This window comes from Gopherus flavomarginatus, chromosome 11 (assembly GCF_025201925.1).
Source record: "Gopherus flavomarginatus isolate rGopFla2 chromosome 11, rGopFla2.mat.asm, whole genome shotgun sequence".
Taxonomy (NCBI): domain Eukaryota; kingdom Metazoa; phylum Chordata; order Testudines; family Testudinidae; genus Gopherus; species Gopherus flavomarginatus.
This window is the reverse complement of record NC_066627.1, coordinates 52,780,095-52,802,391: the sequence shown is the minus strand read 5'-3', so window position 1 is coordinate 52,802,391 and position 22,297 is coordinate 52,780,095. Positions and strand designations below refer to the sequence as shown.

General features: G+C 58.7%; 1 protein-coding gene across 1 annotated transcript; it reads right to left on the bottom strand.

Moving 5' to 3' along the window:
- Positions 1-982: 982 nt before the first annotated feature.
- On the bottom strand, positions 983-9,771 carry CD40 (CD40 molecule). The gene is made up of 9 exons (XM_050917744.1): positions 9,662-9,771; positions 6,919-7,000; positions 6,559-6,684; positions 6,202-6,348; positions 5,809-5,902; positions 3,722-3,783; positions 3,089-3,184; positions 2,122-2,147; positions 983-1,591 (listed from the first exon to the last, which is right to left on the bottom strand). Exons 1-9 carry the CDS (start codon positions 9,707-9,709, stop codon positions 1,406-1,408), a joined length of 867 nt encoding a protein of 288 aa, XP_050773701.1. The 5' UTR covers positions 9,710-9,771; the 3' UTR covers positions 983-1,405.
- Positions 9,772-22,297: the final 12,526 nt, after the last annotated feature.

The window sequence follows — 22,297 nt, the reverse complement described above, 5'->3', positions numbered from 1 at the left end:
ACCATAAAGGAGGGATTGACTCAGGGAGTCATTCCCAGGTTTGCTTTTGCGCCCCTGGCCGATCTCAGCCAGGGGCACCCATGACAGCAGCAGACAGCACAGAAGGACAGATAACCGTCATCTCATTGCCAAATTACACTGGCAGCAGACGGTACCGAACAACTGGTAACCATCTCTGCTATCATGCAAAAGCAAATGAATGCTGCTGTGTAGCGCTGGAGTATCGCCTCTGTCCGTGGCATCCAGTACACATACGGTAACTAGAAAAAAAAAAAAGCTGAACGGGCTCCATGGTTGCCATGCTATGGCGTCTGCCAGGGCAATCCAGGGAAAAAGGGCGTGAAATGATTGTCTGCCGTTGCTTTCCCAGAGGAAGGAATGACTGAAGACATTTACCCAAAACCACCCACGACAATGATTTTTGCCCCATCAGCCACTGGGCTCTCAACCCAGAATTCTAAGGGGCGGGGGAGACTGCGGGAACTATGGGATAACTACAGAATAGCTACCCACAGTGCAACGCTCCGGAAATAGACGCTAGCCTCGGACCATGGACGCACACCACCGAATTAATGTGCTTAGTGTGGCCGCGTGCACTCGACTTTATACAATCTGTTTTATAAAACCGGTTTATGTAAAATCGGACTAATCCCGGAGTGTAGACGTACCCGCTGTAGTCACATGTGGATAGAGGAATCAACAGCTGTGAGCAGTGCTGCGTGCTGGGCCAGCTCTGTGCACAGGGTGCTGCCCCGCCACTGCCAGCAGTGGCACTGCCTACACCAGTGGTTCTCAACCAGGGGACACGTAGCCATGGGCTACGCAGAGATCTTCCAGGGGTACATCACCTCAGCGAGAGATTTGCCTAGGTTTACAACAGGCTCCATACACAGCACTAGCGAAGTCAGAACAAATTAAATTTCAGAGCGACAATGACCTGTTGTGCAGCTCAATCTGTATACGCTGAAATGTAAGCACAAGATTCGTATTCCAATCGCTTTATTTTAGAACGACATGGTGCCAATGAGAAACTCAGCCATTGTTCAGCACCAGTGGCTGTGACGCTTTGGGTTTTCTATGTCTGATTTTGCAAGCAAGTCATTTTTATGTGAGGTGGAACTCGGGGATACACAAGACAAATCAGCCCCCTGAAGGGTACAGGAGTCGGGAAAGGGTGAGAGTCACTGCTCCACCCCACTCTCTGTACACCCCTGAATGCTCTGCTCCTGACTGTGCTGGGCCTCGTCTCACTGCCCCCCACCAGCGCCCCTGCCCGGGGCCGAGCCAGGGCAGGGAGGAGGGCGCCGGGTTGCCCCATGGCACAGCCCCCTGCTGTGTGCCGGGCGGAGGAGGTCAGCCCTGGTTGTGTGTGCTGGACAAGGCAGATGCTCCCCACGACAGGACCTCACAGCCTCTCCTGCTCCGAGATGCGGCTCTCCTTTCCATCCTCCTGCGCCACGGGCTGGCGCCCCAGCAGGGTCTCCTGGACGGGGAAGTCTTGGCGCTCGTCATGCTCCTCGCACCCCACCGCGGCTGGCTGCTGGGGCGGCGCCAGCACCACAATCTCCACGGGATCCAGCCGCTCCGGGCCCTGCCAGGCGGGGGAAGGTGAGGTTAGTGGGGGTCCTGCCGCAGCCCCTCGAGCTGGCACAGCGTGGGGCCAGGGGAGACCTACGCCTCTCCTCGGGCTCCTCCTGCCCCCTGCTGGGCTGCTGCGGGATCTACCGGCGCAACCCCCATCTGCAGGGGAGATGCTCGGACGCTGCCCCAGCCCCTGTCCTCACCCCACCACAGGGCGGTGTCCCCTCAGGGCAGGGCTTGGGGCAACACCCCTTTTGCCCCCATGGGGACAGGGCCCAGGGGCTCCCACCCCAGGGCATCTCGCTCTCCACTTGCTCTGTCCTCCCCTCCAACTCGTCCCTGCCCCTCCCACCCCAGCGGGCAGCAGAGGTGACCCCAGGGCCTGGTGCCACCTGCCCAGGAAGCAGGCACCTAGGTGCAGCCTGTGCCTGTGGGCTGGGAGGGAGAACCCCCTGCTTGGGGCCAGGTCCCTGACTCTGCTCGGGCGCATGGCAGCTGCTTTCCTGCCCCGGGGAGTGTGGGCGGTGCAGGGTGACGTACCTGCTTCTCTGGGTGCTTCTGGAGACCTAGACAGGGAATGGGGACAGAGGGGGAGAGTGAAACTCCGGCCAGGCCCAATGTAGACGCCCCATGGCGGAGCAGGGGGTGGGGGCAGGGAGTGCCCTGGCCAGGCCCAGCCCAGACACCCCATGGGAGCTGAGGGGGAGGAGTGCCCTGGCCAGGCCCAGCCCAGACACCCCATGGGGGTTGGGGGGGAGGAGTGCCCCGGCCAGGCCCAGCCCAGACACCCCATGGGGGTTGCAGGGAGAGTGCCCTGGCCAGGCCCAGCCCAGACACCCCATGGCGGGGCAGGGGAGGGGAGTGCCCTGGCCAAGGCCAGCCCAGACACCCCATGGGGGTTGGGGGGGAAGAGAGCCCTGGCCAGGCCCAGCCCAGAACCCCCATGGCGGGGGGTGGGGGGAGTGCCCCAGCCAGGCTCAGCACAGACACCCCATGGGGGTTAGGGGGGAGGAGAGCCCTGGCCAGGCCCAGCCCAGACACCCCATGGCAGAGGGGGAATGCCCCGGCCAGGCCCAGCATGGCGTCTACATGTGCTCACGTTGATCTGGGCTCTGCCATTGTGCCTCCTGCTGACCAAGGTGCTCCAGGCCAGAGCCGTGGCTGGAGCCTTGACTCAGCCTCCCAGAGCTCCCAGCCTACGCTGGCGGGTGGGTAAAGCAGCAGGGTGCCCTGCTGGGGGGAGCTGGGCCAGGCTGGCACTGCCATGGCAGTCTGGCTTCAGCACACATGGGCCCCAGGACCGTGAGGTTTTTCCCCAGAACAAGCTGAACTGTGATGCCTCGAGCCTGGACAACTGCAGACTCCCGGTTGGCAGAATGGTGGGCTCGGCTGTGGGCGGTGGAGGACGAACACCCTGCTGTGTCCAGGCCCTGGCCCAGCCCAGGAGTGGAGGGAGACACCCACCCAACCCTCCCTTCCTTCCTCCAGCCGGTGCCCCCATGCTCACCTTTTTGATACAGGCAGAAGAGAATGAGCCCCACAAGGGAGGCTGCAATAATGGCCATAACGGAGATCAGCACTGGGGAGCGGCTGCGGCCAGGCTCTGGCAAGAGAAAAGAGAGATGGCTGCTCTGCGTAATACCCTCCGCCCCACACTGAGCCCCTCTCAATCACACCCCACCTACAGCGCCCACTGCTGGGGAGACCCCCCACAACCACCACCAGGAGCGGCAAGGTCCCCGTATCTTCATCCAAAGGGAGCCTGAAGCTCCTTGCAAACTGCATTGTGTCTGCAGGGATCAATGCATCCACTAGTGAAATGCAGGCAACTCTGGGGAGGACCTGGCAGCTTTGTACAGCTGCACAGCACTGAGATGGGGACTGGAAGGAGGCAGAATGGACTCGCCCAGCTGCAGAGTGTTAGCTATCACATGTGGTCAGGACCTCGGTTCTGTGCCACCCACAGGCAGCAGATGAAGCAGCGCCGCATGCCTTACCCAGGGTGAGTACTGGGGCAGACTGGCACAAGGTTTCCCTCGCCAGAAAGCTGGCTGGTCTCGGGCACCCTGGAGCTTCCCATCCAAGAAATCACCCACCTGGGATCTGCACAGCTTGTGCATGCTGACAGCTTGGCACTTACCACAAGCCACATCCAAGCGGTTTGTCCCAGGCACCTTCAGCACCAGCCCCAGTGTCTCGCAGCTGCAGAGAGGGGCAGAGCTGGGTTCATACCCGGAGCCAGGAGGGCAGCAAAGCACCCTGCATGCGGGCACCGGGGCAGCATGTCACACAGGGAGGAGAGCTGCTGCTGTGAAAAAGGCCCAGAGCTGTGCGCTGGCAGTGCGCTGCAATGCCTGGGGTCAGGGCCGGCTCCAGGAGTTTTGCTGCTCCAAACAGCGTGCGCACAAAAAAAAAAAAAAAAAGATGCAATCGTGATCTGCGGCAATTCAGCGGGAGGTCCTTCGCTCCGACTGGGAATGAGGGACCCTCCACCAAATACCTGGACCTGCTGCTCCTCTCCGGAGTGGCCGCCCCAAGCACCTGCTTGAGAAGCTGGTGCCTGGAGCTGGCCCTGCGTGGGGTGAACAGCACAGACCAGACCCCAGGGAACTCGATTGGCAGGACCCAAAGCCCCTTCCCACAGTGTAAATCCAGAGCGAGTCCCTGGCTGCAGCTGCACTCGCACCCAGTAGCCAGGCCAGAGCTGAGAAGGCGGATGTGAGGAGCTCCCTGCAGGGAGAGAGGGGCCTAGCTGGCAGCCTGTGCCCCCAACCATGGGATTGGCTCTGCCCTCCGCCTAAGTAGCAGGGAAGGGAGTGTGATGCCCTCCCTCAGGCATCTCCCCGCAGCCACCTGCCAGCTGTGGGTGTTTGCCACTGGCCTGCTGCTGAGACAGGAAATACCTGTAGGCTGCAGCGGCTGCCCCTATGCCTGGCCCCAGGCGCTCTCCTTTAGGCCCTGGGCCACAGGCACATGGAGCATGATGTGCACAACAGGCTGCCTGGGAGCCCCACAAGCACCTCAGCAAGGTGCTACTGGTACAGGCCGCGGGATCCTGGGCTGCTCCAATGGGGCTCACAGGTAACCCCACCTCTCCAGCAGGGCGTCCAGCTCTGGGGGGCTCACTTCAACACGGAGGGTGAGCAATTGGGAAGGGTTCGGCAAAGAGCTCGGAGACTGACTCGGTGCTGGGAAACCTGCCTCCAGGAGATCCTGCCACAGCTCTCAGGCCCTACCTGGGGTGATGTCTGCTAGCAGACCAAGGCCAGATGAGATAGATCCAGCTGCAGGGGAGCTGTAACCTGACAAACGCAGCCAGCAAACAAGGTGCAAATTTCAAGCAGAAAGTGTCAATACCCCGGGAGCAGCTTCCCGAAAGATGGGGGGACACGCAGCCCGTGGACTCTTCAATGCAAGACCAGCTGTCAGGTTCCCAAAGTCCCCCCCAGTGGTTATGGGGGGCGACATGCAGGGGTCAGCTCTGCTTCTCCCCAATGGTTATGGTGGGTGCCATGCAGGGGTCAGCTCTGCTCCCCCCCCCCCAGTGGTTATGCAGGTGCCATGCAGGGGGTCAGCTCTGCTTTCCCCCCCCCAGTGGTTATGGGGGGTGCCATGCAGGGGTCTGCTCTGCTCCTCCCTAGTGGTTATGGAGTTGCCATGCAGAGGTCAGCTCTGCTTTCCCCCCACACAGTGGTTATGGGGGTGCTTTGCAGAGGTCAGCTCTGCTTCTCCCCCCCCAGTGGTTATGAGGGTGCTTTGCAGGGGTCAGGGTCAGGGTTAAGGTTCTTCTGGCCCTTGCGTCTCTGCTGTGCAGCTGGGGCAGCGCCGGGCTGGCAGAGGAGCTCTCCGGGGCGCATGGCCAAGGGATGGGCCCTGCAGCCCAGCTCCACTCACCCGTGTGCTGCACACTGCCCAGCTCCAGAGGTGGCGAGAGCGGCAAAGGGGAGGAAGGCAGCTCCTGGGTGTGGCAACTGAGATGACAGGATGGCTGAGGTGCTCTGCTTGCCCCTGCGCCTGCTTCCCCGCCCTGTTCTCACAGCCTGTGCCACCCCACCCAGGCCCTACCAGGGCTCATGTCACCTGCTGGTGCACCCATGTGGTGCACCCTCCCCATGCCCTCTGCAGCAGGAGCTGAGCTGGTGTGAGAAGCGTGAGCTGTGTGGCAGAGAGAAGGCTAGTGTGGGCGCAGCCTCAGCTGCCTTTGAATCAGGAGTGTCGGGTCTGTACCTTGTCCAGGGGCGGCACGGCTCAGAGGCAGAGGAGATGTTGGAGAAAGTGCCATGTTTACACGGCTCGCAGGTTGTGTCCGAAAGGTTGTCGGCTGGAATGGAGCAGAGTGGGCAATGGGCAGGTCAGTGTCATGCCAGGGGAAGGCAAGGTGGATTGCAGGTGCCAGGCTGGAGCAGCTGAGTGATTGCAGCCTGTGCTTGTCTCCCCAGGAAGCACTGGGTGTCCCTCATGAGGGCAAGGCCCTGGCACCCCTTGCAGGGGAAGCCTTGGTGGGACTCTGATTGGGGGGAGGGGGGTGCGGTGTGATCCCTGGGCTGCACAGTGGTGAATCAGCTCCATTCCTGGCCCCCAGGAAGGGAGCTCTCTGGCTGGCTCGGAGCATCACCTCACCTTTCCGAGCAACTCCTTCACCTGGCCCGCAGGCCGTGATATTCAAGCAGGTCTGGCAGTCGGGGCTGGAGCAGTACATGCCCTGCTGGCACTGGCACTCGGCATTGTGCTTGGCATCCCCGCGGCTCCTCGTCTCAAGTCCAGCGTCTGAGCAAAGGGGATGAGACAAACGTAGACAAGGGATCAGCACTCCAGGGAGTCGGTGCCAGCAGCACCTCCTGCCAAGCAGGTGATGAGCCTAGGATGGCAGGTGAGCAGGGGGTGGGCACCAGGCTGCAAGGACCCCGGCAGCCCCTGAGCATTAGCCAGGAGGCCTGGTTTCACCCGCCAAGAATGAACGCCCCCAAAGGCACCTACTGTGATCGCAGGATTTGTGGGGGGTGCAGTGTTTCTCCCTGGTCCAGCCGGACTGGAAGTGTCTCTCCTCGCACGGCTCGCACACACTGTTCTGTGAGGCAGTGCAGTCAGACAGCAGCTTGAGTCCTGCAATACAGAGCACAGCAGGGTTTGCTGCGAGCCGGGCGGGAGTCTGTCAGAGAAGAACAAGCAATAGACCCTGCAAGAGATACCCAGCACTGCCAGACCCAGCCTCTCCCAGCAGGAGGTGCTGTAGGGAAGAGGTAAGACTGAAAACTCCGGCTCCGCCAGGGGAGCGAGGTCGACAGTCGGGTCCTAGCCCCAGCCAAGGCTGCCCGGAGATGGGACACTGCTCCATACCTGGCTCACAGCGGTTGCAGCACCTGTCATCGTGTTGATATTGCTTTGCGGTGCAGTTCAAGTCGCTGCCAGACGCCCAATGCTGGAATAGAAGAGAGCAGTGAGTTCAGCCAGATGGGTCCGTGCTCCATGACTCACCCCATCCCCTGTTCTTCCTTGCTCCTGCATGCAGCTTGCTTAGCCTCTGCATCCCAGGCACTGCGCAGACGCTGCTCCCTGCGCTCTCACCAACACCCACTTTAACCACAGACTGTTGCACAGCTGGGTTCAGCCACCTCTGCAGTGCCAGGCCTCCCTTGAAGTGGGATGCCACCAGTTCCGGTGTGGTGTCCGGGGCACAGCTCTCTCTCCTGCTTCACCCCGCAGCTAGTGAGCGCGGTGCCGCTCGGCTGCTGCCAGGCCTGCAGTCAGAGCCCTGGCCAGGCAGCTGCAGCCTGTGCCAAGAGGGCAGGCCTGGGCACCACTGACAGGAACGCCTCTCCTGCCTGCCCCTGCCCACGGGCTGCCAGCTTCAACCCCTGTGGCGGGGGGCAGGGCCCAGAGCAGACCCAACTGCCCCTTCCTCCCACAGCCGCGGGGCCATCCTCCCAGGTAATGGGGGGTTGAAGGGAGGAGCCTGTAGGCTCGGATCTGGGGCAGCCCTGGTGCTTCTGGGGACTCTTCAGAGTCTGCCCCAGGGGAGCCTCTTCTCCCACCTGTGACAGTGACACAGCAAGCCCCAGCCCTGCGCCGCGGGGGGCTCACAGGGTGCAGCGGGGCTCGTGCCTGGGAGTGGCCAATGGGCGCATGCTGGCAGAGCCCTGGCTGTCCCGGGGAGCTCTCTGAGAAACAGGGGAACTGAGAAGAAAGACTCTGACATCCCATGTCGCTAGCAGCCTCCGTGTTGGGAAGGGGAACTGAAGGGGGCCCAAACTCCCAGCCTGGGCTGGGCCCCTGGTTTGCCAACTCTCCAGGATTGCCCTGGAGTCTCCAGGAATTACAAAATAATTGTTAATTAAAGATTATGTCCTGTGCTGAAACCTCCAGGAATACATCCAATCAAAATTGGCAACCCTAGCCCCTGCGTCTCCCACCCCACCCCCAATGCCTAATTCAGGCCCACGTTGCAGGCCTGGCCCAGCCCCTCCCCACGTTTGGCGAGAGGAACCCTGGAGCCTCTGCTTGGAACCTGGCAGCCCCAGCCTGTGTTCAGCTGGTTTGGGAGCACCCCTGGCGTCTTTGCCCCACTGCATCAGGCCGGTGTTTGCTTTTGCTCCCTTGTAGGCCTGGGGCTGGTGCCTGTTGCATTCCAGGACACTCACAGCTTGTATCCTTCCCCCAGCACCTTCTGTGTTACCCAAAGCTGCCTCCTTGGTCTGGCCAACTCTCCTGCCCCCTCAATCCAGCCCTGCCCTTCATGTCCCTATGCCACAGCTACGCGCCCTGACCAGAGCCGGGGTCCCGGAGCAGCACCAGGGCAGTGGCTGGGTGTGGGCTCAGCTCTTGCTCTGTCTCTGGTGGTTGCTCCAACCCCCTATTTCAGAAAGAAAGTGAAAGTGAAGCCAGCAGCCTGGCTAGAGGGGAGCAGGACAGCAGCCTGGCCCCAGCTCCAGCTGGGCCCTTTGGACGGGGAGTAGGGACTCCAGACCCTGCCCTCCCTCCCCAGTCCCTACTACATCCCAGTCAAAACCTGGAGCCCCTGGGGTGCCAGACAGCAGGGTGGAGTCATGGGGGGCAGGGAAATCAAAGCAGATGAAGGGAAATTCCCAGCCACAAAAATGAGGAACCAGCAAACTGCCAGGCCAGAGCAGGAGCCTTGGCTCTCGTCGATTCTGTGAGCCCAGGTTCACCACAGGCAGCTCCCCGAGCCCAGGACACGAGAGAGAGCAGGGATGGGGGATACGCGCTCCCCTCCCCTGCTCTCCCCCAGGGCCAGCTTTAAGAAGTGCGGGACCCAATTCGAATACCCAGCGGAGGTCTGGGTCTTCGGCAGCGGGTCCTTCACTCGCTCCAGGTCTTCCGCGGCACTGAAGGACCCACCGCCAAAGTGCCACCGAAGACCCAGACCGCTGCAGGGCGAGTAAAAATTAAAAAGTTAGGCACTCTCCTTTAGGGTGTGGGGCCATCTTAGGCAGGGGGCCTGATCTGGGGGACTTGGAGGAATCAGCCTAAAGCCAGCCCTGCCCTCCCCTCAAGGCTCTCTCCCCCACCCCAAGAGCAGAGCCTGTAAACACCCCTGGAGTGGGTCCCCCCACACAGCTGGGTATACCCTGCCAGCCCTGGCAGCTCCTGGGCAGGGATGGAGGACGAATCGCAGGTCCTTTACAAGGAACCTGGGCAGAGCCTGGGGCCAGCAATGTAGGGCAGGATCCCACCCTGTGCACTCCCGGCACCATCGCTCATGTCGAGGGAACTGTGATTCCAGCCAGCCAGAGGGAACCCCGCATCTTGCCCCCCACAACCCAGTCTGTTGCTGGAGCTCCCTGGCCCCCTCCAGGCCGAAGAACACCCTCCTCCCATCGGACCTCGACTGGCACCAGGCTTGGGATTCGCTCTGCCAGTGAGGGCCCAGTGCCAGCGAAGGGACCAAGGGAGGGGAAGTGGTGCCAGCCCTCTCGCCGCCTAGGCAGGGGAGTTGGCTCATAGTTGGCTCAGAGCCCTGCCAAGCTCCCAGAGTACCCTATGGGAGCCGGGCTCTGCGTACCAGGGCTCTGCAGCTGGGTGCAACATCATTGACTTCCCAGGAAAAGAAACTGAAACTTACCCTGAGCAGGCAGCCCCCGAGCAGACACAACAGGCAGCCGGGCAGCATGATGCAGCTGGACCTTTGGCAAGCAAGGCAGAGCTGCTATAAATTTCTCAGCCTCAATACCCGCCCAGGAAAGGGGCTGGGCAGCCACTCCCCGAGCAGCAAAACTCCTCCCCGGCATCCACCCTCGAGGCTTGCCTGGGCCAGGACTTCCCCAGGCAGCCTGTGGTCAGGGCCCCTGGCAGGGCTGTGTGTGCAAAGCAGCCAGCCTGGCGCAGCCTCCTCGCCAGAGCCAGTGCAACCTGGCCGAGCCCGCGTCCCCATGTGTCCGGTGGGGATGCTGAGAGCTGTTAACCCAAACTGCAAACCCTGTGTGTGATGGAAACCATGTCAAGCCAGGGAGAGCACCACTCCCTCCCCAGTCCCCGTGTCCCCTGGCAGCTCTTGGCTCTGTGTCAGCCTGGCCAAAGCAGTGGCTCAGCCTGTGGCACTGGGCACTCTAGGAACTTCCCAGCGCAGTCTGCAGGCAGCTCCCTGCCCCAGGGCAGGCAACAGCAGGGTCCATCAGTGCCAGGGGCCACTCAGCGTTGGGGCACGCCATCACTGACGGGGGGCAGCAGAGGTCAGTGCATCTGAGACACAGGAGCACTGGGGGCCCTTGGTGACCTGCCCCTGAGGAGAGAGGGCGCAGGCTGTCTGGCCCACTCAGAGAGTGTGCGGGGGGGGGGGGAGAAGGGGGAGCACAGGGCTGCCCCTTCTGCCCATGCTAGTCTTGGCACTGGCCACAGACTGAAGAGTGAAGCTGCCAGGATGACTATGAATCATCAACGTAATGTGGCCGTGAAAAAGGCCAATGCGAGCCTAGGATGTACCAGGCGAAGCAGTTCCAGGTGCGAGAGAGGAGTATTAATGCCATTCCACGAGGCCTGGTGAGCCCACAGGTGGAATCCTGTGTGCAGGACTGGGCACCCATGATCAAGAAAGATGAATTTACACTGGAGCAGGGGCAGAGCCAGAGAAGAGCGACTAGGTGCCCAGGAGACTGGAGGACCAATTTTATGAGAGAGCCTGGAAGAGCCTGGCTTGGTTAGTCTAGCAAAAAGCAGGCTATGAGTGCGCTCTGGAAACACCCTGGGGGTGACCCCAGCGAGGGTGAAGAGCTATTGAGACTAAAGAACAAGGCTGGCACAAGACTAAACAGCTAGAAACCAGCCAGGAACAAATTCCAGCTGGAAATTAGAAGGCTACTGACCATCAGAAGCTGAGTTTCTGGACCAGCCTCCCAGTAGGAGTTCTGGAGGCAGTTTTACGAGAGAACGGGACCAATGTATGGTGTCCCTAGCCTCTGTTTGCCAGAAGCTGGGAATGGGCAATGGGATGGATCACTTGGTGATTCCCTGTTCTGTTCATTCCCTCTGGGGCAGCTGGCCCTGGCCACTGTTGGTAGACAGGACACTGGGCTAGACAGACCCTTGGTCTGACCCAGTACGGCCATTCTTACGTATCAGCACAATTGTACAAGGTGACTGCCTGTGATGGGCGGGAGGGCAGGTCTCGGCAGCTCTGGGCTCGTTTCGGGTTTATGTCTGATGTTCCTAAAGTTTGTGCTTCAGGGTGTCAGCCAGCCACCAGCAGGGAGCTCTCATCCCCGTTGTTCTAGGAGGTTATTTTTTAATTTCCTTCCTCTGTAGCATCCAAGTTGGCCCCAGCTGGAGCTGGGACATAGGGCAGGGAGGGCTGGGGCTTGGAGGTGGCACCAAACTGTCTCTCTCAGTTGCGTGGCTGGCTGGGTCTTGCTCACCTGGTCAGGGTCTCCCTTATCACCATGTGGGGTAGGGAAGGAATTTCCCCACAGGTCAGACTGGCAGGGACCTTTGTGCGGGCGGGTGTCACTTGCCAGGATTAGCTGGGTTTAGCTCACTGAATTCCTTCTCACAGCAGGGCCCTCAGACATGGTGCCCCTCTCTCCCGCCTATTCTCCGCCCATGCACAGAACAGTCTAGTCTCCCAGGGGCTGGGCTCCTTTGGGCTAATTCTGGTTGCTGGGTGGGTGGTGTTGGTGGCCTGCGATAGGAGATCAAACTGGATGTCTGGTGGCCCCTTCTGGCCTTAGACTCTGTTCCAGGAGGTCTGTTCAGTTCCTCTTGGGCCTCTGTGCCGTCAAGCCCCTCACAGACCCTCCGAGATCTGTAAATGGCCATGCCCCGCAGCTGGGCCCCACAGAGTCAGCCTCTCTCCGCAGAAGCCAGCCCTGCAGCCCTGCTCTGGTCTGTGGCTTTTCTCCCCATGCAGCGGTGCCCTGGCTCTTGGTGAGAAGGCACCTTGGGTTAGATAGTCTGGCTCCCAGCTCGGCCTGTTTGCTGTACTCCTCTCCAGCAGCACAAGGCAGGTGGGATTCCCCAGTGTAGGGGAAACCCCACTGTACAGACCCACCATGGCTCGATCTGCACCAGCCAACCCTGCCCCTGGCATGTTAGGGGCATAGCCAGAGCACAGCTGCACTCCAGCAGCTCCAGCTGGCAAACCAGCTGTAGGGAGCCACTGCCAGTCAGCCCTGAGGCTGCTGCTCAGGCTTGCTGGGGATTGTGAGGGACCCACTGCTGAACCCAGACCAGGTCATTGCCTTCAGCTGAGGCAGCTCATGAACTTGGTCTCCTGATGGGCTGCAGACTGCAGCTGCCCTGGCTCCCTGAGCCTGTACCATGCCTGCAGCTGAGTTTCTAGGCCCATTTTCTGCTCTCAGCTGCCTGCTGCTCCTGCCTCTGTGGTTGTGGTCTCTGCTCCTTGGCCCAGTCCTTGTCTCCAGGGTTTTGGCTCTGGCACACTCCCTAGAATTGGTATTTGGCTTCTGGCCCCCGTCTCCGGCTTGCTCCCAGGACTTGGTAACTTGGCTCCTGACTCAGGCTGCTAGGCCTGGTCACCCTGTTACAACCATTGGGCCAGCTGCCCATCCTGACCATTAGGCAAGGCTGCCCACAGCCTGGGCCTTAGCAGGATAAAGTCCCCTTAGCCAGTCCCTCCTCAGCTATCCCAGTGGAGGGTTCCATCCTGTATTGCAGATGTGACTGTCCCAGAGCTGCCATGGGCAGGCCGTTGTCTCTCCACTCCAGGACTGATGCTCCTTGCAATCATCCCATACTGGTGCTGGTCTGCTTTGCTGCCATACTGTGATGAAGTGGGACTGTTCTTAATGTTTCCTCTGAATACTGTGTGGGTACCTCAGTTTCTGGCCGACACTGTCTCCTGGCAACTAATGGCCAGGCCCTTCCCCCTTGCAAGGGGATGCTAAAGGTGTGGGAGAACAAAGAGGTCAGGTGACCTCCTGGCCTGGGAAAGAGACAAAGGCCAGAGAGGAGGGGCTGGAGGGGGTTTCAGTTTGGTGCTGGCTGGGGACGGGAAGTGAGGGCAGACGGGGTGGTCTGCCTCGCTGGGCCCCAGAATGGACCTGGCTGAGGGGTCCGGTTCTCTGTACCTACAAGCTCTGTTTTAGATTGTTCCTGTCATCTAATAAACCTCTGCTTTACTGGCTGGCTGAGAGTCACATCTGACTGCGAAGCGAAGTGGGGGTGCGTGCAGGACCCTCTGGCTTCCCCAGAACCCCGCCTGGGTGGACTCGCTGTGGGAAGCACACAGAGGGGCGTATGCTGAATGCTCCAAGGAGAGACCCAGGAGGTGAAGCTGTGTGAGCTTCTTGCCCTGGAGACAGTCTGCTCCAAGGGAGAGGAGGCTCCCAAAGTGCTGATTGGCTTTGTGGGGAGCAGTTCCAGAGCATCGCCTGGGAACTCTGTGACACATACCCACTCTGCAGCTGTGCCTGTCCCCATCCTGCATGGTTGGGGTTGGATTAATTGGGTTCCCTGGACTGTCTCTCTAGGCTCTCCAGGGCCCTTAGGATCATTCATCTCCAGTCACAGGGATTTGTGACTCCCTCCAGGTTCCTATCAGCTGTGTAAGTCATCTGCAGGTCCTGCCCACCTCTCCAGGCCAGAAGGAGCCTGAGCAATTCTGGGAAATCCAGCCCCTGCCAATAGGCTGGTATCCTGGGGCCCACATGCAGGAGGGATGTTTGTGCTTTTCCTGCTAACTCAGCCTGGAAGCAGAAGCTCGAGGTTTCAGTTCAGTTTCTTGCTGTGAGTTTCAGTAATTCCCATCTGAGATTACGCTGTGAAGACGAAAAGGAGACCCCCAGGAGGGCACGATATCCGCCTACAGGGTCCCCCTGACAAGGGGATAGTGTCTGCCCAGAGGACCCCCTCTCCCCAAAGAGGGCAGTATCTGCTTTCAAGGGCCATGCACACAGAAAGAGGGGAGGACAGAGAATCCAGCAGCTCATGGTGAGTGAGGGAGACTCCCGCACTGCCTCCCGCTTGGAGAAATTCCCAGGTGATGTGGCGAGGGCCCTGTGGGTTCCAGACTCTTCTGCTTTCTGCAGAGGAGAATGTCACAGGGAGTTCCTGTTGCTTTGTGCATTTCCCACTGCACTTTCGTTGTAGAGAGGAAACGCTGGTAACAAAGGAGAAGCTCATGCAAAAGTTTATGCCTCAATGCCCATGTAAGAATACTCAGAACACAGACCAAGGTTACAGGGAGCTGTCTGGCCTGTAACTGCGCCGGTGCAGCATTGCCCCTCCCCTCCTGTGTGCCCGCAGCTGCGCCAGTGCAGCATGCCCTGACCCTCCTATGTGCCTGCGGCTGCGCCGGTGCAGTGTGACCCCCTCCTGTGTGCCCGTGGCTGTGCCAGTGCAGCATGACCCCCTCCTGTGTGCCCGTGGCTGTGCCAGTGCAGCATGTCCCTCCCCTCCCGTGTGCCCGCGGCTGCGCCTGTGCAGCCTGACCCCCTCCTGTGTGCCCGCGGCTGCGCCGGTGCAGGGTGCCCCCCTCCTGTGTGTGCGCGGCTGCGCTGGTGCTGAGGACCAGTCCCAGGGCTCACAGGTGACATGAGTGGTGCCTAGGCCTCATGCTGCTCTGCGTGCATTCAGCATGGCTCACTGGGCTCCGCGGAGGCATAAAGCCAGTGCCCCCCACCACCCCACCCAGCCGCTGCTCCTCTAGTGCTCTCCTTTGCAGAGCTGGCCAGGGAGAGGAAGTCGAATCGTTCTGGCTGTTGTGGGCAGTGGCAGGGAGCCACGTGACTGGATACCCAGCCCACCCTCTGCCGTCATTTCCCAAAAGTGACTCTTGCTCGCCAAATATAAACTGCCCCAGGGGAGATCTCTTGAGAGCCATCATGCAAACGGCAGTCGGGAGGAAGGGGATTTCTGGGCTCAATGCCCTGGCCTTGGAAATCCCCTCCGGCAGCCCCACGCTCACTGCTTGGGCCTCATGTTATGTGTCTGCTCTGTGTAGCTCAGGGAGCTGAGACCCCTCACACCAGGGCTCTCATCCTTCAGTGCCTGTAATCTCCCAGCACACGCTCCTCCCAGCCTCTGAATCCCAGACACCAATTACCATCAAGGCAGTAAATAGCTTTAGAACTTAAAGCCTATTCTAATAACCTCAGGCCCTGGATCAGGGCCCTCCTGGAGCTGACAGCAGGCACTTCTAGACCAGGCCACTTTGAGCCAAAACTGCAGAGGAGCTCTCAAACTAGGGCAAAGCTCTGCTTATTTTGTCATTGTCTCCTCTCTTGTTCCTGGGAACACCTCGGCTGGGGAAGGGGCTGGGGCTGGGGCTGACTGGCTTTGCCTGGTGGTGGCGTGAGGGGAAGGTGTCAGGTCTGGGCACATGGGATCATGAAAAGGTTCAAACCTGCTACAGTGTTTATTCATTTACCCATGTGACAAAGCTGCCATGGGTAAGCAGGGGAATGGTCCCACGATTGTGGGGAACATTCCTAGCGTATGCACGACCCCAGTGAAATGGGCTAGCGAATGAATCTGAGTCCTTGCACCCACTCCCTTCGCCTGCCCTCGAGGATTCCCCTTCCTCTCTCCTCGTAACCCTGACACGGCTGGGCCCAGGATTCCTTGTCGTGGTCACTTAGGGCAAAGACTAGGGTGTCCCCACTCTGGGGTGGTCTCTCCACACTGGATAAGTCCCTGACCCCACTGATCATTACACACAGTTCAAAGCAAATACAATGTATTAAACAGCAACCAATTAAAAAAAAAAAGAAGGAAAAAATGGGAAAGGTTAAAGGAAAACTCGTCACCCCGCTCTGTGGCATGGGGACATCACAACCAGTGTCTCTGGAGGACAAGGAGAGTTCAGTCTGTTCCTCACACATCCCAGGCCTCCTCCTCAGGCCCTGGGTGTGCTGCAGGGATGCTGCAGGTCAGACACTTGCTCTGGTGGTGGCCACACATCCTCAGGCTTTATGTAAGGGGACTATTGCCTCCTTACTAACATTCAGTGGGGGTGTTTGGTTGGCGGCTCCCAGCACTAAAAGGGGAGGGGTCGATGGGAAATCAGGACCCTGAGACTGACAGTCCCCAGGAACAATGGCGAGAGGCCAATGCCCCAGGTCAGCCTGATTGACAGGGCGGGCAGGCTAATCAAGGAGTCAGGAGGCCAGGGAGGGTCCCGTCCTCCCTGTGAGCTGGAATTGCTTGGGTCAGACGGAGTGGGGCCGAGCTAAGCTGCTGGGAGCAGAGCTGCAGCCCCAAAGCCAGAGCACAGCCCAGAGAGAGCGACCTGCCCTGGGAGCAGAGCTGCAGCCCCAAAGCCAGAGCACAGCCCAGGGCGCAGACCTGCCCTGGGAGCAGAGCTGCAGCCCCAAAGCCAGAGCACAGCCCAGGGAGCAGACCTGCCCTGGGAGCAGAGCTGCAGCCCCAAAGCCAGAGCACAGCCCAGGGAGCAGACCTGCCCTGGGAGCAGAGCCGCAGCAACTGGAGCCAGAGAGGCCGGAGAAGCAGCCCAGGGAGCTCAAGGCAGAGCAGCAACAGCAGCCGTGCTGAGGCAGTGTGGGGCTGGGGCTGGGGCTGGGGCTGGAGCAGTCCAGAGCTGGGCGCGGTGAGCAGCTGGGGAGAGCAAGGGGGGACCTTGCGCAGGGAGATGCCTCAGCCAAGAGGCCCTGCAGGCCAGACTTGGGGGGATCGTAACCCTGACAGGGTGGGGGTGACGCTGGGGAGAAGGGTCCTGCCACCCAGAGCCTGAGAGCGTGTGGTCACCACCAGAGCAAGTGTCCAACCCACAGCATCCCTGCAGCACAGCCAGGACTGAGAAGGAGGCTGGGACCTACAGGGAACGGACTGTGACCTGCCCTGACATTCCAGAGACACTGTTTGTTTGTGATGGTCCCTGCCGCAGAGCAGGGTGACATGTTTCCTTTAACCTTTCCCATTTTTCTTTATTCTTTTTTTAATTAATTGTTAATTAAACAACTTGTATTTGCTTTAAATTGTATGAAGTGATCAGTGGGTCAGGGAAGTGCGCAGTGCAAAGAGAGTACCCCGGAGTGGGGGCACCCTAGCCCCTGTCCTGAGTGACCACAGCAGGGTTGGAGGTTGAGCCCCTCAGGAATCCTGGGCCCAGCCTTGTTGGGGTTACGAGGACTCTGCCAGACAGGAGAGTGGAAAGGGAGTCCTCATGGGCAGGGAGGCCTCTGGGTAAACGGAGTGGGAGCAAGGACTCAGATCCTTTTGCTAGCCCACTTCATCGGGGTAGTGCAGAAGCCAGGAAAGTTCCCCACAATAGCGGGACCATTCCCCCACTTACATTTAGGTGGCAGGACCCATCTTCTCAGTATCAACCCCCACTCCCACCCCCAGTTGGGGTCACGATCCCCCTCCAAGTCTGGCCTGCAAGGCCTCTTGGCTGGGGATATCTCCCTGCACTGGGCCCACTGCCCAGGGTCCCCCTCGCTCTCTCCAGCTGCTCACTGCACCCAGCTCTGGGGGCTCCAGCTCCACTCTGCCATAGCACTGCTGCTGCTGCTCTGCCTGCAGCTCCCTGGGCTTCTCTGGCTCTGGTTGCTGCAGCTCTGCTCCCAGCACTGACCTGCTCCCTGGGCTAGCCAACCAAACAAAAATCCACTGAGTTTTAGTAAGGGGCCAAAAGTCCCCTTACATAGGGTTACCGACTGTGCCGCACAGCTTCCATAAAGGAGGCGCATTGTCTCACACAACATTATCACAACTGTCATGAGAGCTGGTTGGTCTTTTCCTAAAAGCCCCAGCTCCTGGAGTCAGGTGATGGTGGCAGAATCTCTGCTTCCATTTACAATAAGGGAACTTATCCTGACCATCCTGTTCGCTTAGTAAAGCTTGAAAATAGGCCCCTGAAAGGCTCTTGCACCAGGCACCAAAGAAAAAGGACCCAGCAAGTTTTAGTTTGAAGCTAGTCTCATGACTGTTTGGAGCCTGGCTCATGATGCTCAAATCCCTTGGGAGTGATGCTGCTGCCAAATGCAGACTGAGGTCCTGACTCTGGGCAGATCTCGGGTAAGGGTGGCTTTTAGCCGCATCTGCACATTTTGGATTGCTGTAGGGCTGGCGTAGCACTAGGAGGATGTTAGCCCTGTGGACAATCTTAGCCTTAGAGACTCTCCCACCTCCCCCTCTTTCCTCAGCACACCCCTGTGTGTCCATTTGCGCTAGGCTGCTCCTACCCCCAGAGCAACATGAAGAGCTGTGACGTTATTGATATAATCTGGGACCATATAGAACATGGTTGCAACCAAGGTCCTGTAGTGGCACCAAATCTTACGTAAAGGGGGTCATATAAGGTGTCTAAGACCAGGTTATGGGTTGCTGGTTATGATTATGCTATCTGTCTGTATGTATAATTTTGTAGTTGAAGTTATGAGTATTGGCACTATACTGTTTGTATTTCAAATTTGTGCTGTGTTTCTGGGTGACACCCTAGACAAATTGGTGTTAGCTCTGCCCAGCCTGCTTGATGGCCCATTAAGGACCATCAGCTACATAAGTGACCCATTGAGAGAAGGCAGATACGCCTTGTAACTCGGCAAAGTATGCAGGGGCTTGCCCATGTGACTCCAGACTCCATTTTGCTGTAATTTTTCTCAGTAAGGACAAAGAAGTGTTCTTACACCTGGAAAAAAACTATAAAAGGCTGATGCCTCATCTCCATCTTGTCTTCAGTCCTGCTTCATACCTCTGGAGGGACTTTGCTACAAACTGAAGCTCTGCAGAAAGGACTGATGACCCATCCTAGCGGGGGATATACTACAGAGACTTGATTTAAACCTGCAGTTTACTCCATCACTGCTACAAGCCTGAACTAAGAATTTTGCCATTACTGTATGTAATTGATTCCATTTAACCAGTTTTAGCTCTCATCTCTATCTTTTTCCTTTTATGAATAAACCTTTAGATTTTAGATTCTAAAAGATTGGCAACAGCGTGATTTGTGGGTAAGATCTGATGTGTATATTGACCTGGGTCTGGGGCTTGATTCTTTGGGATCGAGAGAACTTTTTTCTTTTATTGGGGTGTTGGTTTTCATAACCATTCATCCCAAGCACGAGTGGCACTGGTGGTGATACTGGGAGACTGGAGTGTCTAAGGAAATTGCTTGTGTGACTTGTGGTTAGCCAGTGGGTGAAACCAAAGTCCTCTTTGTCTGGCTGGTTTGGTTTGCCTGAGAGGTGGAAAACCCCCAGCCTTGGGCTGTAACTACCCTGTTTAAACTGCTACACTCCTTGTGTTGCCGTTGCACCTCCTCATCAGGAGTGCTTGCACCGATTTAACTGTCATCTGAAGAAGTGGGTATTCACCCACGAAAGCTCATGCTCCAAAACGTCTGTTAGTCTATAAGGTGCCACAGGATTCTTTGCTGCTTTTACAGATCCAGACTAACACGGCTACCCCTCTGATACCCTGTTTAAGCAATTGGTCCTGAATTGGCATGCTCAGTAGGGTCCCACCAGAACTGCATCGTCACAAGGGCCTGCAGCAGGGGCCGAGATTCCCAGCTAAGGACACTAGGCAAGTACCTGGCTGCCCATGCTGGTTCCAGCTCTGAAGATTTAGGGTCTTGTGGCACCATCTAGTGGCCACTGGAAGTTTCAGCTGCTCCACCTCTGTCTCACAAACCTGCTTGCTTTGTATTTGCTTTGAAAACTTCAGTGTAGCTCTGTCAGCAAAACCAGGAGAAAAACTCATTTGCCCCCATTCTGATGGGAACAGGCCACTGTGTTCTCACTTCCCTGAAAACAGAAATCCGCATTCAGCAAGTCTCTCTGGCTAATGCAATGGTGTGGCTTATTGTTAAGACTACATTTTAGTCACAGATATTTTTAACAAAAGGTCGTGGGCAGTAAACAAAAAATCAGGGCCCGTGACCTGTCCATAACTTGTACTATATACCCCTCACTTGCCCACTCCACATCTGCCATAGACGTAGCACAGGGGTCGATGCGGTGACAGTAGACGCTGCGTTGCTGACATCGACTGTTGCTGCCTTGCAGAAGCCGGCCCACAATGCCCCACACTGACAGTTAAATCGGTGCAAGCACTCCTGATGAGGAGGTGCAACGGCAACACAAGGAGCGTAGCAGTTTAATGACTGCGGTGGCTGTAAATCAACGTAATCTAGGTCAACTTAATTTTTTAGTACAGACTTGCCCAAGGTGTCACAGCTAAATACAAGATGGAAGAGATTGTTTAGCAGAAGTAGTTAACACATATTCTAGTGTAAGGGATCATGCAAAGTGAAGTGGTCTGTCAATACCCCTGCAGTCATAGGACAAAAAAGGGGTTTAGTGAGTTACAGATTGTCATAATAAGCCATAAATCCAGTGTCTTTCCTGAGACCGTGATTTTGAGTGTCAAGCAAAGTCATGAATTTAAGCTCCCAGACACGTCTTTTCAAGGTGTTGTGCAGGTTTTCTCTGAGGACAAGGACTGAGAGGACAGATATGGAGTGATCACATTGTGAAAAGTGTTTGCTCACAGGTGTTAGGGTGTTTTGGTCCAACAGAAGTTAGATCAGTAAAAGATATGACCTCACTCACCTAGTCTCTCTAATATCCTGGGACCAACTTGGCTACCACAACACTGCAAACAACATAGAAAGCTTGACTGCAGTCTGGAAATACCTGCAGAGTGTGAACTTGACCTTTAAGGTGCATAGGGTATCACTGAGGAATAATGGGATGAAATTAAGAGCAGGGAGCCCTTCTGCCCCGTTTTGGAGATTACCCAAGGGGCACAGGCTGAATAACTACCACCCTGCTCACAGTGTGAGGGAGCCTTGTCTGTGCCCACGTGGGGAAACTCATCCAAAGCTACCGGCTGCTGGCAACACAACTGCCCCACTCCAGGCTCAGCAAGTCCACTCTTGCCCTCTGCAGGCTAACAATTTGCAGACCCAAACCCTTCGGTTCCCAGAGGGAGGTCGTGGACCAGAAAGAACTTGTGGCTAAATCTGGGCACTAAGTATCCCCCCAGAGTTCTGCTCTGGCTCCAGGGCAAAGGACCCTTCAACCTGTCTGGACACCCCCGTGTGTTCCACACGAGTGCGCAGGTGTCAACCTGTGGACACCCACAGTGCGCACAGATTTACTGCCTCTGTGGCAGCAGCACTCCAAGTTCGCTAGCTTCACCTCAGTTCACTGCACTCCTTAGCACGCAGCACTTAGGGCAAATCTCTGTTTTAATGAAGATGCTCTATGCCGATGGGAGAAAGCTCTCCTGTCAGCATAGTTAATCCATCTCTCCAAGAAGAGGTAGCTATGTTGACAGGAGAAGCTCTCCCAGGCCGGTGATGTAGCGCTGTCTACACCAGGGGTTAAGGCAGTATAACTGCGTCACCATGGCCGGGAGAGGGGGAGGGGCAGGTTGGGGGCAGAGGGGGGGTGCTGTTGGCATGGCCCTGGGGGGGACGAGGGGACTGGGGGCAGAGTGGGGGTGCTGTGGGCAGGGCCCTTGGCGGGAAGGGGCAGACTGGGTGCAGAGTGAGGGTGCTGTGGGCATAGTCCTGGGGGGAGGAGGAGACTGGGGGCGGAGTGGGGGTGCTGTGGGCAGGGCCCTTGGCGGGGAGGGGCAGGCTGGGGGTGGAGTGGGGGTGCTGTGGGCAGGGCCCTTGGTGGGGAGGGGCAGGCTGGGGGCAGAGTGGGGGTGCTGTGGGCATGGCCCTGGGGGGGAGGGGCAGGGGAGACTGGGGGTGGAGTGGGGGTGCTCTGGGCATGGCCCTGGGGGGGGAGGGGGAGACTGGGGGTGGAGTGGGGGTGCTGTGGGCATGGCCCTTGGCAGGGAGGGGCAAGCTGGGGGCAGAGTGGGGGTGCTGTGGGCATGGCCCTTGGCGGGGAGGGGCAGGCTGGGGGCGGAGTGGGGGTGCTGGGGGCGTGGCCAGGGAGGGGGAGGGGCAGGCTGGGGGTGGAGTGGGGGTGCTGGGGGCGTGGCCGGGGAGGTGGAGGGGCAGGCAGGGGGTGGAGTGGGGGTGCTCTGGGCATGGCCCTGGGGGGAGGGGAGGGGCAGGCTGGGGGTGGAGTGGGGGTGCTGTGGGCATGGCCCTTGGCAGGGAGGGGCAGGCTGGGGGCGGAGTGGGGGTGCTGGGGACGTGGCTGGGGAGGGGGGGCAGGCGGGGGGTGGAGTGGGGGTGCTGGGGGCGTGGCCGGGGAGGGGGGGCAGGCGGGGGGTGGAGTGGGGGTGCTGTGGGCATGGCCGGGGAGCGGGGGCAGGCGGGGGGTGGAGTGGGGGTGCTGGGGGCGTGGCCGGGGAGCGGGGGCAGGCGGGGGGTGGAGTG

What these genes read in the sequence shown, in the direction of transcription:
- CD40 (XM_050917744.1), bottom strand. Translation starts at nt 9,709, where the DNA reads ATGCTGCCCGGCTGCCTGTTGTGTCTGCTCGGGGGCTGCCTGCTCAGG. An exon ending in CTGCAACCGCTGTGAGCCAG is followed by an intron (nt 6,685 to 6,918) that starts GTATGGAGCAGT and finishes TCTGTATTGCAG; the next exon opens with GACTCAAGCTGCTGTCTGAC. An exon ending in CCACAAATCCTGCGATCACA is followed by an intron (nt 6,349 to 6,558) that starts GTAGGTGCCTTT and finishes CCCTTTGCTCAG; the next exon opens with ACGCTGGACTTGAGACGAGG.